At 34.5% G+C, this 18,598-nt stretch overlaps 1 protein-coding gene across 2 annotated transcripts in view; it reads left to right on the forward strand.

Annotated features, from left to right (window-relative positions):
* The window catches only part of polg2 (polymerase (DNA directed), gamma 2, accessory subunit), a 43,227-nt gene extending 27,196 nt beyond the window's left edge, over nucleotides 1–16,031 (forward strand). Inside the window, exons 5-7 of one of the 2 annotated variants that reach the window (XM_058777979.1) lie at nucleotides 2,971–3,111; nucleotides 15,555–15,655; nucleotides 15,736–16,031. In XM_058777979.1, the coding sequence (XP_058633962.1) occupies nucleotides 2,971–3,111; nucleotides 15,555–15,655; nucleotides 15,736–15,901 (408 nt within the window). In that variant the 3' untranslated portion in view covers nucleotides 15,902–16,031. Of the gene's footprint in view, nucleotides 1–2,970; nucleotides 3,112–7,832; nucleotides 7,857–15,554; nucleotides 15,656–15,735 lie in introns of those variants that run through there. The other variant, XM_058777980.1, reaches the window with a different exon arrangement.
* The last annotated feature ends 2,567 nt before the right edge of the window (nucleotides 16,032–18,598 follow it).

The following is an 18,598-nucleotide window of genomic DNA, read 5'->3' on the forward strand; positions in this document are numbered from 1 at the left end:
TCTTAAAGGGACAGCATTCCTAATTATCCATGTCATAAATGTTAACCAACAAAAGAAAAGTTAAATAAATGTATACTTAAGCAAAGCTACTGTATCTGAAAAATGAGTTTAATTTGTATCTCTACCAAAATGTTTTTTAAATTTATTCCAGTTTTTCCAAATTCAATCCTTGATTCAAATTTCTCATAAGCTTAATTGATTTGGTCTAAAGAGAGAAGAATTGATGCCTATTTTTGTTTGAATACTACATATAAAATAGCTACCAAAATAAATGTTGTTAACTGCACTTTGACTAAAAGTTGACAAAAATACAATGACTTTTCGTCGACTAAAACTATGAAAGACCAGAAAAGCTCTATATAAATGTAAGGAATTATTATTATTAAGTGTACAGGAGATGTTTTCCATATATCTAATTATTAGAGATGCACCGATTGCAATTTTCTTGGCTGATTCTGATTTCCGATTTTTTTTTTTTTGGACCTGCCAATAAAGATTTTTCGGATTCAGAATTTCTTTCTAAAAACTATAATCGACAGCATATCCAAAAAAATAAAATAACAATACTTTTTTAATGGAAAAAAATTATTTACATAATAAAACATGATTAAACATTACAATTCCCCCAGTCTGGGCTAAGTTACAGATGTGAACTCTCAAAATAAAGTGCTCTGTGACTAGAAAAGAGATAGAAATAACAATTAACTGGAAAGTGTAATTTCCCACCATGTTTCTTAAATTGTCATTTTTTTCACTAACCTTATTAAATGTGTCATCTTTCACATCAAATTTTTGCATTGTTTCAATTAATTCAGCTAGGATAATAAGAAACTGTAGAGCTGTTACAATTCAAATGAAATCAGTATCAACAAACTCCATCTTTCCACTGCAGGAAACACAGAAGCTGCATCTGAAGTGGCATTAGATGTATTTGCACTCCAAAATTTTGAATGCATAAAGAATTTTGTAAGATTAATTTTTTAAATATACAAATAAGAAATGTTGGGAAAAATGCAATGATAGTTTTAAAAAGAAACCAAACCAGCAAGTGGCGGCCAAATGACTGTTTGAATGAGTGAGTCATTTAGTCCTTCATTTAACAGATTCGTTGATGCATTCAGAAATGAGGCAAGCAACTACTGTCTTTATGAACGGGTTACTGAATCATTTGCTTCTTTCTTTCGCATTTTAAATCGCAATTTTAACCAGAAAAATCACAATTATATATACGTGTATATACAGTGGGTACGGAAAGTATTCAGACCCCCTTACATTTTTCACTCTTTGTTATATTGCAGCCATTTGCTAAAATCATTTGTTCATTTTTTTTCCTCATTAATGTACACACAGCACCCCATATTGACAGAAAAACACAGAACTGTTGACATTTTTGCAGATTTATTTAAAAAGAAAAACTGAAATATCACATGGTCCTAAGTATTCAGACCCTTTGCTGTGACACTCATATATTTAACTCGGGTGCTGTCCATTTCTTCTGATCATCCTTGAGATGGTTCTACACCTTCATTTGAGTCCAGCTGTGTTTGATTATACTGATTGGACTTGATTAGGAAAGCCACACACCTGTCTATATAAGACCTTACAGCTCACAGTGCATGTCAGAGCAAATGAGAATCATGAGGTCAAAGGAACTGCCTGAAGAGCTCAGAGACAGAATTGTGGCAAGGCACAGATCTGGCCAAGGTTACAAAAAAATTTCTGCTGCACTTAAGGTTCCTAAGAGCACAGTGGCCTCCATAATACTTAAATGGAAGACGTTTGGGACAACCAGAACCCTTCCTAGAGCTGGCCGTCCTGCCAAACTGAGCTATCGGGGGAGAAGAGCCTTGGTGAGAGAGGTAAAGAAGAACCCAAAGATCACTGTGGCTGAGCTCCAGAGATGCAGTCGGGAGATGGGAGAAAGTTGTAGAAAGTCAACCATCACTGCAGCCCTCCACCAGTCGGGGCTTTATGGCAGAGTGGCCCGACGGAAGCCTCTCCTCAGTGCAAGACACATGAAAGCCCGCATGGAGGACTCCAAGGTCTGATGAGACCAAGATAGAACTTTTTGGCCTTAATTCTAAACGGTATGTGTGGAGAAAACCAGGCAGTGCTCATCACCTGTCCAATACAGTCCCAACAGTGAAGCATGGTGGTGGCAGCATCATGCTGTGGGGTTTTTTTCAGCTGCAGGGACAGGACGACTGGTTGCAATCGAGGGAAAGATGAATGCGGCCAAGTAAAGGGATATCCTGGACGAAAACCTTCTCCAGAGTGCTCAGGACCTCAGACTGGGCCGAAGGTTTACCTTCCAACAAGACAATGACCCTAAGCACACAGCTAAAATAATGAAGGAGTGGCTTCACAACAACTCCGTGACTGTTCTTGAATGGCCCAGCCAGAGCCCTGACTTAAACCCAATTGAGCATCTCTGGAGAGACCTAAAAATGGCTGTCCACCAACGTTTACCATCCAACCTGACAGAACTGGAGAGGATCTGCAAGGAGGAATGGCAGAGGATCCCCAAATCCAGGTGTGAAAAACTTGTTGCATCTTTCCCAAAAGACTCATGGCTGTATTAGATCAAAAGGGTGCTTCTACTAAATACTGAGCAAAGGGTCTGAATACTTAGGACCATGTGATATTTCAGTTTTTCTTTTTTAATAAATCTGCAAAAATGTCAACAATTCTGTGTTTTTCTGTCAATATGGGGTGCTGTGTGTACATTAATGACGAAAAAATGAACTTAAATGATTTTAGCAAATGGCTGCAATATAACAAAGGGTGAAAAATTTAAGGGGGTCTGAATACTTTCCGTACCCACTGTATATGTAAATGTGTAAAAAAAAAAAAAAAAATATATATATATATATATATATATATATATATGTATATATATGTGTGTGTGTGAAATCATTATTTATCAACTCTCTATTGAAGAACACTGATTTATGATCATGTAACTTTCAGTGCAGAGATGGAAGAAAGTCTGTAGTTCCTCATGTCATCTCTGTCAGTGCAAATGTGGATCGAGGGATGCTGGCTTATCTATTTAACTCGTTTCAATTGCTGAAGAAAGCTGACAACAAACAAAAGATTCATCAAAGGATGGTAAGCTCATGTTCTTCTTTCCGTTTTTGAATTAAAGTGCCCCTATTATGCCATTTTAAAGGTTCATAATTTTGTTTTGGAGGTATCCTACAATAGGTTTGCATGCATCTAAGGTTAAAAAAAAAAAAAAACACTTTAATTTTCTCATAATATACATTACAAATCACTTAATTTCTCAAACAGTCCAAAACGATTAATTCAAATCTTCAGTTTCTCTAACACCGTGTCCTAACTACACGCGACGCGACGCCGCGACACGCGATAAAAGGTATCTTTTCCATGTTAATCAGAGTTTTTGTCCTAACTAGCCGCGACGGCGACACGCGAAATTTCTAATTTAGAAACGGTTTCTATTTCCGCGACGTCGCGGCTGGAACAACAACATACAAACTATATGACAGTAGATAATCTCAGGTGATTATATGCTTTATTCAAAGTTAAACGTGTCTAATATGAGTTTAAATATCATATTGCGTGACCCTATAGCCATACTGAAAGCAACAACAGATAGTTTACCTCAGATCTTGAAAAATAAATTAAATCAAAGATGACCGTTAAAACGGTGAACTCACCGCGAACCAACGAGTGTATTCCATAACAAAGATGTTATCGGTCACTCAGTGTGTATATTTAATGTTGTTAAAAAGCTTTAAAATTTATGAATTAGATTATAAACGTATCCATTTCGTTGCAAGAGCAGTGCGCTTCCAGAGAGAGCCCGCCCACACAGATTTCTGATTGGCTGTGATATTTGATTGATTCTGTCGCGTCGTGGTGTCGCGTCTCGTCTGGTGTGGACACCCAAATTGCTTGTCGCTGGAATCTTGTCGCGTCGCGTGTAGTTAGGACACGGTGTAAACCTTTCCTTACTACGAACCTACATATGCTGCTCTAATTGGTCAGATGGCACAATCTGTTTAGTTTGATTATGAAACATTGGAAGAACTAAATTATCAACCTGAAACTCCATCGCATCGAGCACAAATTGAGCAGAGAGTTTCTCAGTGGTAAGTTTTTACTTAGTTTGTGGTATGTTATGAGATGTTATAGCTATACTGCATCAGCATTAGCAAGTGCATGTATTAATTAGGGCTAGTAATTTAACACGTTAATTAGATTAATTAATTACGGTGAAAAATAATGCATTAAAATTATTAACGTATTTAACGTAGTTGCCCCGCCCCAGACCTTTGTGGGTCATCTGACATTTCATACAGTTGATTGATGACAAATATGAGGCAGGGCAACAACTCACTGCGTGTTGGAGCCTAGAGAACATAGTTAGAATGTCTCTAAAATTCAAGATATGAGCCGCAAAAATGCCCGTTTGAGCTTCTCATATTTACATCATATAGTTAAGCAATATCACACGAGCAATAGGCTAAGTGCAATATCACACGAGTGCAAATGTGATACTGATCTTAATACAAAAGTTCAGCAAAAAGTTCATATTTTTATTCTAGACACGTTGTCTGTTTTGCTCAATTTTGCTAACGAAAATATGAAGACAAAGCAAAACTGTTCGTCTCCGAGCAACACAGAGTGGCATTTAATTTCTTAATGCATGTTTTGAACGAATTGGGTGAACCATTTGGCGTGTTGAATCATTGGCCATTGGATTTGAAGCAGCGCTGCACAGACCAATCGGTGTATGACATCAAAGTACTGCAAGAGCGAATTCAAAAGCACAAGGAGCCGTCTGCTCTCTACAGCTCTTGCGGTACTTTGATGTCACACACCGATTGGTCTGATGGTGATGATCCGCTTCGTAGAACAAGCCTAATGATTCAATGGACCATTCATAAAGAACCATTTACTTCACTCTTGAATGAATCAGCCACTTGAACGAATCAAATTAATAAATAAATGACTCGATAATAATAAAATTAATAAAATAAATTATTAAAGGTATAGTTCACCCACCCAAAAATGACAATTGTGTCATCATTTACTCACCTTCATGGTCCAAAAGAGAATATGTAATACATTTTATCAAACTAAATATTTCTTGCTGTAGCTACATTTTGTAATGTCTGTTTGATGCTTTACACAACAATGAGCCAGCCAAATTTGATGTGCGATTAATTCGTTTAATTAATCGTTACATTTAATTAATTAGATACAAATTTTAATCGCTTACCAGCCCTAGTATTAATATATTTAGCTGCATGTGTGGGAACTGTATCAGAAAGTCATAGCTAAATAGTAAACACTTTCCCCAACAATAATGGCACATATGTTAGCCAAGGTATAATGTGAATAACAGATGCAACATTACAGTTTGTAGATCAAAATCTTGCTCCATTCTCTATCATTACTTATAGTAAGAATGACATACAGTCTGCATTGACACAATTTTAGGTAATAGTGGGTCCACAGCTGATAAGCTGATCTGTTTCATAAAGACAGTTACAGTGGATACGGAAAGTATTCAGACCCCCTTAAATTCATTCAAAATTAAAAATCATTTAAGTTCATTTTTTTTCTCATTAATGAACTTAACAGCACCCCATATTGACAGAAAAACACAGAATTGTTGACATTTTTGCAGATTTATTGAAAAAGAAAAACTGAAATATCACATGGTCCTAAGTATTCAGACCCTTTGCTGTGACACTCATATATTTAACTCAGGTGCTGTCCATTTCTTCTGATCATCCTTGAGATGGTTCTACACCTTCAATTGAGTCCAGCTGTGTTTGATTATACTGATTGGACTTGATTAGGAAAGCCACACACCTGTCTATATAAGACCTTACAGCTCACAGTGCATGCCAGAGCAAATGAGAATCATGAGGTCAAAGGAACTGCCTGAAGAGCTCAGAGACAGAATTGTGGCAAGGCACAGATCTGGCCAAGGTTACAAAAAAATTTCTGCTGCACTTAAGGTTCCTAAGAGCACAGTGGCCTCCATAATCCTTAAGTGGAAGACGTTTGGGACGACCAGAACCCTTCCTAGAGCTGGCCGTCCGGCCAAACTGAGCTATCGGGGGAGAAGAGCCTTGGTGAGAGAGGTAAAGAAGAACCCAAAGATCACTGTGGCTGAGCTCCAGAGATGCAGTCGGGAGATGGGAGAAAGTTGTAGAAAGTCAACCATCACTGCAGCCCTCCACCAGTCGGGGCTTTATGGCAGAGTGGCCCGACGGAAGCCTCTCCTCAGTGCAAGACACATGAAAGCCCGCATGGAGGACTCCAAGGTCTGATGAGACCAAGATAGAACTTTTTGGCCTTAATTCTAAACGGTATGTGTGGAGAAAACCAGGTAGTGCTCATCACCTGTCCAATACAGTCCCAACAGTGAAGCATGGTGGTGGCAGCATCATGCTGTGGGGTTTTTTTCAGCTGCAGGGACAGGACGACTGGTTGCAATCGAGGGAAAGATGAATGCGGCCAAGTAAAGGATATCCTGGACGAAAACCTTCTCCAGAGTGCTCAGGACCTCAGACTGGGCCGAAGGTTTACCTTCCAACAAGACAATGACCCTAAGCACACAGCTAAAATAATGAAGGAGTGGCTTCACAACAACTCCGTGACTGTTCTTGAATGGCCCAGCCAGAGCCCTGACTTAAACCCAATTGAGCATCTCTGGAGAGACCTAAAAATGTCTGTCCACCAACATTTACCATCCAACCTGACATAACTGGAGAGGATCTGCAAGGAGGAATGGCAGAGGATCCCCAAATCCAGGTGTGAAAAACTTGTTGCATCTTTCCCAAAAAGACTCATGGCTGTATTAGATCAAAAGGGTGCTTCTACTAAATACTGAGCAAAGGGTCTGAATACTTAGGACCATGTGATATTTCAGTTTTTCTTTTTAAATAAATCTGCAAAAATTTCAACAATTCTGTGTTTTTCTGTCAATATGGGGTGCTGTGTGTACATTAATGAGGAAAAAAAATTAACTTAAATGATTTTAGCAAATGGCTGCAATATAACAGAGTGGAAAATTTAAGGGGGTCTGAATACTTTCCGTACCCACTGTAACCTTGTGAAGCAGACATCAGCAAAATTAATTTTTTTTTTTTTTACCACTGACTCTTCACATCCTCATCCTTTAGACATGTGAACAAGGTGAATTTGCTTTTGCACCGCAGAAAACAGCATCGTCTTGACTTAATGTTGACAACACAAACTACCTAGGGTGTGTTAAAGTAGTTGTTGTTTGCGGACAGCCAATGAAAACCACAGGCTGGCATTATGCAAATTTCTTACCGATCTACACTACCAGACAAAAGTCTTTGAACAGTAAGATTTTTAAGGGGATAGTTCATCCAAAAATGAAAATTTGATGTTTATCTGCTTACCCCCAGGGCATCCAAGATGTAGGTGACTTTGTTTCTTCAGTAGAACACAAACGAAGATTTTTAACTCAAACCATTGCAGTCTGTCAGTCATATAATGCCCATCAATGGGCACACAATCTTTGGGAGAAAAAAAAACATGCACACACAAATTCAAATTAAACCTTGCGGCTCGTGACGATACATTGATGTCCTAAGACACGAAACGATCGGTTTGCGCGAGAAACTGAACAGTATTTATATCATTTTTTACCTCTGATAAACCTCAATGTCCGACTGTCACAACATCCAGAGTGTGACGCGTCAACCTGATCTGGCACATAGACATATATACATAGATGCCTCATTAGCGACGGTTTCTATGGGCCGCGATACATAAGGATCTACGTATATATCTATGTATATACATCTATGTTCCAGAGCCGTTGACGCATCACATGCCGGATGTTGTGGATGAGCTCAGGATGGTTGGACATTGCGCTGTATCAGAGGTAAAAAATTATATTAATACTGTTCAGTTTCTCGCACAAACCGATTGTTTCGTGTCTTAGGACATCAATGTATCGTCACCAGCTGCAAGGTTTAATTTGGATTTGTGTGTGCATGTTTTTTTCTCTCTCAAAGATTGTGTGCCCATTGACTGGCATTATAGGACTAACAGACTGCAACGGTTTGAGTTAAAAATCTTCGTTTGTGTTCTGCTGAAGAAACAAATTCACCTGCATCTTGGATGCCCTGGGGGTAAGCAGATACAGTGGGGCAAAAAAGTATTTAGTCAGCCACCAATTGTGCAAGTTCTCCCACTTAAAAAGATGAGAGAGGCCTGTAATTTTCATCATAGGTATACCTCAACTATGAGAGACAAAATGAGAAAAACCCAGAAAATTACATTGAAGGATTTTTAAAGAATTAATTGGTAAATTCCTCAGTAAAATAAGTATTTGGTCACCTACAAACAAGCAAGATTTCTGGCTCTCACAGACCTGTAACTTCTTCTTTAAGAGGCTCCTCTGTCCTCCACTCGTTACCTGTATAAATGGCATCGGTTTGAACTCGTTATCAGTATAAAAGACACCTGTCCACAACCTCAAACAGTCCAACTCCAAACTCCACCATGGCCAAGACCAAAGAGCTGTCAAAAGACACCAGAAACAAAATTGTAGACCTGCACCAGGCTGGGAAGACTGAATCTGCAATAGATAAGCAGCTTGGTGTGAAGAAATCAACTGTGGGAGCAATTATTAGAAAATGGAAGACATACAAGACCACTGATAATCTCCCTCGATCTGGGGCTCCACGCAAGATCTCACCCCGTGGGGTCAAAATGATCACAAGAACTGTGAGCAAAAATCCCAGAACCACACGGGGGGACCTAGTGAATGACCTGCAGAGAGCTGGGACCAAAGTAACAAAGGCTACCATCAGTAACACACTGCGCCGCCAGGGACTCAAATCCTGCAGTGCCAGGCGTGTCCCCTGCTTAAGCCAGTACATGTCCGGGCCCGTCTGAAGTTTGCTAGAGAGCATTTGGATGATCCAGAAGAGGATTGGGAGAATGTCATATGGTCAGATGAAACCAAAATAGAACTTTTGGTAAAACTCAAAGAATGCTGAGTTGCATCCAAAGAACACCATACCTACTCTGAAGCATGGGGGTGGAAACATCATGCTTTGGGGCTGTTTTTCTGCAAAGGGACCAGGACGACTGATCCGTGTAAACGAAAGAATGAATGGGGCCATGTATCGTGAGATTTTGAGTGAAAACCTCCTTCCATCAGCAAGGGCATTGAAGATGAAACGTGGCTGGGTCTTTCAGCATGACAATGATCCCAAACACACCGCCCGGGCAACGAAGGAGTGGCTTCGTAAGAAGCGTTTCAGGGTCCTGGAGTGGCCTAGCCAGTCTCCAGATCTCAACCCCATCGAAAATCTTTGGAGGGAGTTGAAAATCCATGTTTCCCAGCGACAGCCCCAAAACATTACTGCTCTAGAGGAGATCTGCATGGAGGAATGGGCCAAAATACCAGCAACAGTGTGTGAAGACTTTTTGACCTCTGTCATTGCCAACAAAGGGTATATAACAAAGTATTGAGATGAAATTTTGTTATTGACCAAATACTTATTTTCCACCATAATTTGCAAATAAATTCTTTAAAAAGCCTACAATGTGATTTTCTGGATTTTTTTTTTCTCATTTTGTCTCTCATAGATGAGGTATATCTATGATAAAAATTACAGGCCTCTCTCATCTTTTTAAGTGGGAGAACTTGCACAATTGGTGGCTGACTAAATACTTTTTTGCCCCACTGTAAACATCAAATTTTCATTTTTGTGTGAACTATCCCTTTAATGGTTTTTAAAGAAGTCTGTTCTGCCCACCAAGCCTGCATTTATTTAACCCTCAATCATCCTTCAGGACAAATTTGGGCAAAATCATTGTGTTTTGTTTTTTAAAAATAGTTTCATTAATATGAGCGGTTCAAGACTTGGCTACTTTTCTTAAGTTTGCCATCTGAACACACACACAAAAAAGAGGACTCGATTCAACAAAGTGGTTGAAAAAAAAAAAAAACCTCTTTAATTTGACATTTGTGCCCAAAAATGGGCACCCATAGGAAATGAATGGGAAATACCAAAATTCAAAGCATTTTTTATTTATTTGTCCAATAAAAATCAATAAATCAAACATAATGCAGATGAAACATACACCGAAATGAAGGTTTAAGCCTGTACAACATTCTTAATGTGTCAAACACTCACACACACACACACACCCACCCACAAAAAAGCCATTTAGTACTACAGCCAAAGGTGGCATTGAAATGTTTGATTTTTTTTTTTACCATTTTATACCATAATTCTTTTTATTTGTCCAATAAATCCAACACAATGCAGATCAAACACACACATAAATGAAGGGGTGAGCCTATACAACTTTCTCAATGTGTCAAACAATCTCACACACACACACGCACACACAAAAGCCATTGAAAACTACTGCCAACTAGTGGCTATTGATATTTTTATATTTTTATACCATCATAAGCCACCAAATTTTTAGGTTTTGGCTGTCTGAACTAGAGACCTGCACTCAACGCAACAGGGAGCGGTGCGGGACAACTATTGATGGGTGAGTGTGGGTGCGGGCGGGTAGAGACTCGTGTGTGCAGGATGCGGAAGAATAAAATGAATCGCGGGACTCCCGCAAAATATAAATATCTAAACATGAAATGTCTAAAAACATAAATTGTTATTTATCTGTTGCACAAAAGCAAAAAGAACAACTAATATTAACATTAAAATGATTAACATGCGCAAGCTAGGCAGAGTTTCTATTTATAACACGTGTTTAAAGCATTGCGCAATGTAGCCAATCACAGACTCAGCTGTTGATTTCTGGAACGCAATGGCCAATCAGAGGTGATTACGTTAGAATCCACTCACAGCAGTATTGAAATTTGCATGCTCACGAATCCTCTCATTTTAACACATGAAGTGTAGACATTGTGAAAGATTCATTGTGCATATGTTCATCGTGTTATAACAGAGCTTTATGAGATCGCAATGAACTGAGATGTCAGCTTTTAGTGATAATAAAGGGAGCGTTGTTTGCTGGCATTCTGCCATACCAAACCATGCATGCAGCAGCCCATGCTTGCTTTTCTGTTAAAAATAACAATGGTTTGTGAATGTTGATGCTATTGCCTAAATAACAAATATTTTATCGGGAGCGTTTATGCTGGGATGTTGTGGAGTTTAAGAGATGTTACAGAACCATTTCATGTAAATTTAGATGTACTGAAGAAATCTATATAGATTACTTTTATGCGGGCGGGAGCGTGACAAAACATAATTGTCGCGGGTGAGAGTGGGACAAGGTAAAATAATTTTCTGCGGGAGTGGGCGGGCGTGGGACAGAATGTTGCGGGAGTGGGACTGAAAAATCCGCCCCGCGCAGGTCTTTAGTCTGAATTTACTGGAATTATAATTTTTTTACTGAAGTAAAATAAATATTAAATATAACATAAAAATAAGCATATTTTACATAAAAAATATGGTACTTTTAGAGGTAAATAAATATAAAAAATCACAAAAAATTGCATAAATTGATAGATTTTATTTTATCGAAGATGGTGATATGACATTTATTATCAAAACAAATTGGGATCACACCTGAGACCTTAGTGCCCAAATTTGTCCACGAAGGATGGATTATGGGCTGTTATATGAAGGATGCTTGAGGGTTAATCCAAAGTACAGTAAAAACTGTAAAATATTGAAGCATTTTTACTATTTAAAATAACTTTTCTATTTAAATATATTTTAAAGTGTAATTTATTTCTGTGATTTCAAAGCTGAATTTTTAGCGTCATTACTCCAGTCACAAGACCCTTTAGAAATCATTCTGTTATTCTGATTTGCTGCTCAAAAAACATTTATTATTATTATTATTATTATGTTGAAAACAGCGGAGTAGATTTTTTTCAGATGTCTTGGATGAATAGAAAGTTCAGAAGAACAGCATTTATCTGAAATAAAAATCTTTTGTAACATTATAAATGTCTGTATCATCACTTTTGATCAATTTAAAGCATCCTTGCTAAATAAAAGTATTAATTTGTATAATTTCTTATATATATAATTAGGGGTGTAATGGTACGCGTACCAATCCGAAACGGTTCACATGGTAAATTCCAAATGGAAGTGATCATCCTTATCCCCTTGTTGTGGGTACTTTGGAGTGAACAGGGCTTGTGCGTGCCATTTATGTAGTTGTTTGGAATGCACTTCGTAAAAAAAATGTAGGTTTGATCACAGGAATAAATTACATTTTAAAATATATTAAAATAGAAAACAGTCATTTTAAATAGTAAAAGATATTTAAAAATTGTACTGTTTTTGCTGTACTTTGGATTAAATAAATGCAGGCTTGGTGAGCAGAAGAGACTTCTTTAAAAAAAACATTAAAAATCTTACTGTTCAAAAACATTTGACTGGGAGTTTATGTAGATAAGTTATGGAAGTTACTTTATTTGTCATGCACTTTTATGGAGCTTAAAATATGACAAAACTATTTGAATTTGTATTGTGTAAATTTGAATTATTGACAAGTGTCATTTGACAAAACTGGGTAGTATGTTGCATTTAGCAGTTCTAAATTAGATTTTTTTTATTTTTAACCTGAATATTGAACATTTGAAATTTAACACAACTGAATTTTTTAATGGTTTTTTAGACATGTTTTTATAGCCATGTATTTTCAAACAGCTGATTTTTTTTTTTTTTAAGAATTCTTAGACTGCAAATATCCAGTTTTTAAAATTAAAATCAAATCAAAAATCAAATTCAATATTCTAAAATTCAAAACACAGAAATTCAAATCGTACAGAAAGTAGGTCAGTGGTCATCCACAGGGAAGAGTATATGATCTCCTAAAAGTCGAACGAACCATTTTGGCCAATTCCAGAGCTGAGTAGTTTTCTGGCACGAGCGTGCGGTTCAAGAGGTCACTATTCTGTTCTACTTGACCATGAATCGTCCAGAGGTAAGTGATTCTTAAACATTTATGGTTTATATTTATGTTAGGTTAGCATCCTCAGCATGTGAAACATTTGTCTAAGCCAGTGGTTCGCAACCTTTTTTACTTCAACCCTTCTCTCCAAATCAATACTGCAAACATACTTTGCAAAAAAGGTCACTGCAGATATTTTTTACAACTTAAAGTATGTAAAGCTAAATTTTACAGTAACTTTTAACAAATGAGCGCAAGTCAACCTGTCAAACCAAACAAGACCAGAGGGAGATGCCAAAGGACTGCATATAATCTTCTATACGGATCCATTCAGAATGTCATCAGTGAACAGGTCCTCTGTCAGAACAATCGATTTTGCAGCGTTTGATGCCCATTAGGGATATGCAAATTTTCATGTTGCGATTAATCGCTAATGCTTTTATCACGGTATACGATATTATCACAATATTGAAATTTAGTTGCAAAAAAGTGTTGTCAAAATACAGTATAACAGGTTTAATAACTTTTCTTATAACAAAAATAATACAATAAAGCAATACACAAAATGTATAAAGTTAAATATGTTACACAGATTAAAGTGCAAAAGTATTATAAAGACCAATGGATATCACTTTACAATAAGATCTCATTAGTTAACCTTTGTTAATGCTTTAACATTCAGTAGCTACATTTGCTACATAAGTTATTCATCTTTGTTAAAAAATACAACTCTTAGTTAATTTTAGATTATTAAATAACACAGTTGCAACTTTTGAATTTAACATAATTTTATTGGAATTACCTAAGATTAATGAATGTTTAGAAGAATTTTTAATTGGTCAACTAATGAAGCCCTAATGTAAAGTGTGACCGAACAATAAAGGTAACACTTTCAAACAATATCAGGCATGTTGTAGTTCAGATTAAAATGTACTAAGTTTGAAAACAAATAGTCTTTTAAGTCTAAATATTTAAGTATTTGGAGCTGTGATAAACACCATAGTGAATACAAAAATCAGAATGGCTATTTCAATTAAACTTATTTTAAATAAGTTTCAGAAACAGAAAGTAGCAGCTGCTTTGTTTGGGGTTTCCGGGTAATGGCTGCATTTCTGCTGTTCAGCGCCATCTGCTGTCAAAGAGTGAATGTGCGCTTTCATCCAGAGAGTCTCTCACGCGTTCCGCTATGCGCTTCTTATACGTCCCTGTTTACATCAGTGTGCGCATGCGTCTTTGGCTGCATTTACACTTGGCATTAACATGCGACCTGTATCCGGATGTTGTCCACATACACATTAAAAAGACGAGTGTAAACGTGCTTCTGATCGGAATGTTATCAGGCAAAATCGATTCAAGAATTTGGGTGAACTTCACAAGGAATGGACTGAGGCTGGGTTCAAGGCATCAAGAGCCACCACACACAGATGTGTCAAGGAATTTGGCTACAAAGTTGACTAGTTGCCGTATTCCTCTTGTTAAGCCACTCCTGAACCACAGACAACGTCAGAGGCGTCTTACCTGGGCTAAGGAGAAGAACTGGACTGTTGCCCAGTGGTCCAAAGTCCTCTTTTCAGATGAGAGCAAGTTTTGTATTTCATTTGGAAACCAAGGTCCTAGAGTCTAGGGTGGAGAAGCTCATAGACTGTGGAAACTTAACACTGGACTTCAAGAAACTTGGGCTGTGATGATTTGGGGTGCAATGTCATCTGCTGGTGTTGGTCCATTGTGTTTTTTGAAAACCAAAGTCACTGCACCCATTTACCAAGAAATTTTGGAGAGGTTCATGCTTCCTTCTGATGACCAGCTTTTTGAAGATGCTGATTACATTTTCCAGCAGGATTTGGCACCTGCCCACACTGCCAAAAGCACCAAAAGTTGGTTAAATGACCATGGTGTTGGTGTGCTTGACTGGCCAGTAAACTCACCAGACCTGAACCCCATAGAGAATCTATGGGGTATTGTCAAGAGGAAAATGAGAAACAAGAGAACAAAAAATGCAGATGAGCTGAAGGCCGCTGGTCAAAGAAACCTGGGCTTCCATACCACCTCAGCAGTGCCACAAACTGATCACCTCCATGCCATGCTGAATTGAGGCAGTAATTAAAGTAAAAGGAGCCCCTACCAAGTATTGAGTACATATACAGTAAATGAACATACTTTCCAGAAGGCCAGCAATTCACTAAAAATGTTTTCTTTATTGGTCTTATGAAGTATTCTAATTTGTTGAGATGGTGAATTGGTGTTTTTTTTGTTAAATGTGAGCCAAAATCATCACAATTAAAAGAACCAAAGACTTAAACTACTTCAGTCTGTGTGCACTGGATTAATTTAATACACGAGTTTCACAATTTGAGCTGAATTACTGAAATAAATTAACTTTTCCACAACATTCTAATTTATTGAGATGCACCTGATTTACTGACATATCGCTTGAGACTTACTGATATAAAAATTATAATTAAACTTTATTTGGAGTACTAATTGTGTACAGTGCACATTTCTTAATATTAAGCCTAAAATGTCTTTTAATGTCACAAAAAAAAGGTAAATTAAAAATTATCAAGCAACCAACTTTATAATCTGTGGACAACTTGAGATGGACTGCCCCTAATACAAATGTCTCTGTTAAGGTTTGTGAGGGTTTGTTCCAAGAGTTCCTTGAAGCTGGAATTTCCACATGGCCTGGATACTTGGACACAATGTCATTATCTCTGGAGAATTTACACACAAAGTAACTGACTCTCTTACTAAACAATACTCAGTAAAGTTTTTTGACAAAGTTTTTATGATGAAATTTTATTTATGCTGCAGGTATGATGAGATGGGTGTCCTCTTCACATTGATGGTCAGTGAGAGCACACTAAAAAGTGGCCTTCTGCTGGTTCGTAACAGAGACACCACCATCAGAGAGACTATGCACATCTCAGAAATCAAATGCTTTCTGCTCAAATACATATCTGCCTCAGAGAATTTCTGACTTTTATCATCTGAATCTCAAAAGAATATATCTTGTAAAGTATCGCAATGTGGTAATATGATAACTGTGTTGGAAGTGATGTAACCGTTACAAAATTGTCACTCTGCTTATGTAAAATAAAGTGATGTAACTGTTACAAAATTGTTACTCTGCTTATGTAAAATACTACTATTGTATGCCATTTGGGAAAAAAAATGAATGAATTAAAAATATATTTTAAAATATATATATATATATATATATATATATATATATATATATATATATATATATATATATATATATATATATATATATATATATATATATATATATATATATATATATATATATATATATATATATATATATATATATATATATATATATATATATATATATATATATATATATATATATATATATATATATATATATATATATATATATATATATATATATATATATATATATATATATATATATATATATATATATATATATATATATATATATATATATATATATATATATATATATATATATATATATATATATATATATATATATATATATATATATATATATATATATATATATATATATATATATATATATATATATATATATATATATATATATATATATATATATATATATATATATATATATATATATATATATATATATATATATATATATATATATATATATATATATATATATATATATATATATATATATATATATATATATATATATATATATATATATATATATATATATATATATATATATATATATATATATATATATATATATATATATATATATATATATATATATATATATATATATATATATATATATATATATATATATATATATATATATATATATATATATATATATATATATATATATATATATATATATATATATATATATATATATATATATATATATATATATATATATATATATATATATATATATATATATATATATATATATATATATATATATATATATATATATATATATATATATATATATATATATATATATATATATATATATATATATATATATATATATATATATATATATATATATATATATATATATATATATATATATATATATATATATATATATATATATATATATATATATATATATATATATATATATATATATATATATATATATATATATATATATATATATATATATATATATATATATATATATATATATATATATATATATATATATATATATATATATATATATATATATATATATATATATATATATATATATATATATATATATATATATATATATATATATATATATATATATATATATATATATATATATATATATATATATATATATATATATATATATATATATATATATATATATATATATATATATATATATATATATATATATATATATATATATATATATATATATATATATATATATATATATATATATATATATATATATATATATATATATATATATATATATATATATATATATATATATATATATATATATATATATATATATATATATATATATATATATATATATATATATATATATATATATATATATATATATAAAACAAACACTGTATAAGTGTATTTTCAACCTGTTCTGAACAGTAAAATGAAATATCCAAACTGCCCAATCTGCAATGTTTAGATAAAGGTAAATGTGAGCCATAACATCACATTGTATCACACTGAAACTGCAATGTCAAAAATGATTACAGTATTTCTATATTTTGAACAACAATTATTTTTAAGAACTCCCAAATTGTGCACACAACACTGTTGAGTATATACCTCATGAGGTAATGATTGGCACAGAACACAATTAAGGCACAATTATTAATTAAGGCACTGAACAATGAACACAAAAGGAAAATAACCATGGAAATGATATTACCTGAGCAACTTGTACCTGTCAAATGAGTTTTAAGGTCAAAAACCAAAAAAATCTGTAAGAATAATTATTTTAAATCAAAATACTGGTAAAATTCTGAGACAAATATTTATATCACCCTGAAGATTATCAAATTATCTGATTATGTTACAGTACGTTTAAGTTGGTATTTGGTAAACTCACCTACCAAAGTGATTGCATTTTTTCAAAATGATGGCAAACAATGCCAGATGCCATTGAGAAATCATCTAAGACAACTTGGTGAGGAGATTTGCATACTTGGATGATGGCTTAGGACGCATGGGGTCCAATCCCACAAAGAGCCTCTGATATATCTCAAAAGTATACACCAGTTTTGAGGGATACTTGAGGTCGAGGGCATAGGTAAGTCCAAAAAGGAGGCAGCATGCTTTTGACAGGTTTGCCACACCTCTGACCACGGACTGTCCTTCTATGATAATCCCAATCGTGTCGGGCTGATGGCAGGTAATGAGATGAATATAGCAGACAGGTAGAAGACAGATAAGACACAAATTCAAAATTGTACTTTTGTTGCTAAAGGTGGTGGATACTAGACGGATACTGTGACTAGAGTATGTGACCAGAGTGAAGTCTACCATGATAATGCCATAGAGTGTGGGTACTATACTATCATGATCTACTGTAGCATGAGTATTGTCTTTTTCTGGTTCAAAGGATGCATTACAATAAAACAATGCAATTGTCTTTGCCTGTACCTGACTGGTC

The sequence above is a fragment of the Onychostoma macrolepis genome, chromosome 06, assembly GCF_012432095.1.
Source record: "Onychostoma macrolepis isolate SWU-2019 chromosome 06, ASM1243209v1, whole genome shotgun sequence".
Classification (NCBI taxonomy): Eukaryota; Metazoa; Chordata; class Actinopteri; order Cypriniformes; family Cyprinidae; genus Onychostoma; species Onychostoma macrolepis.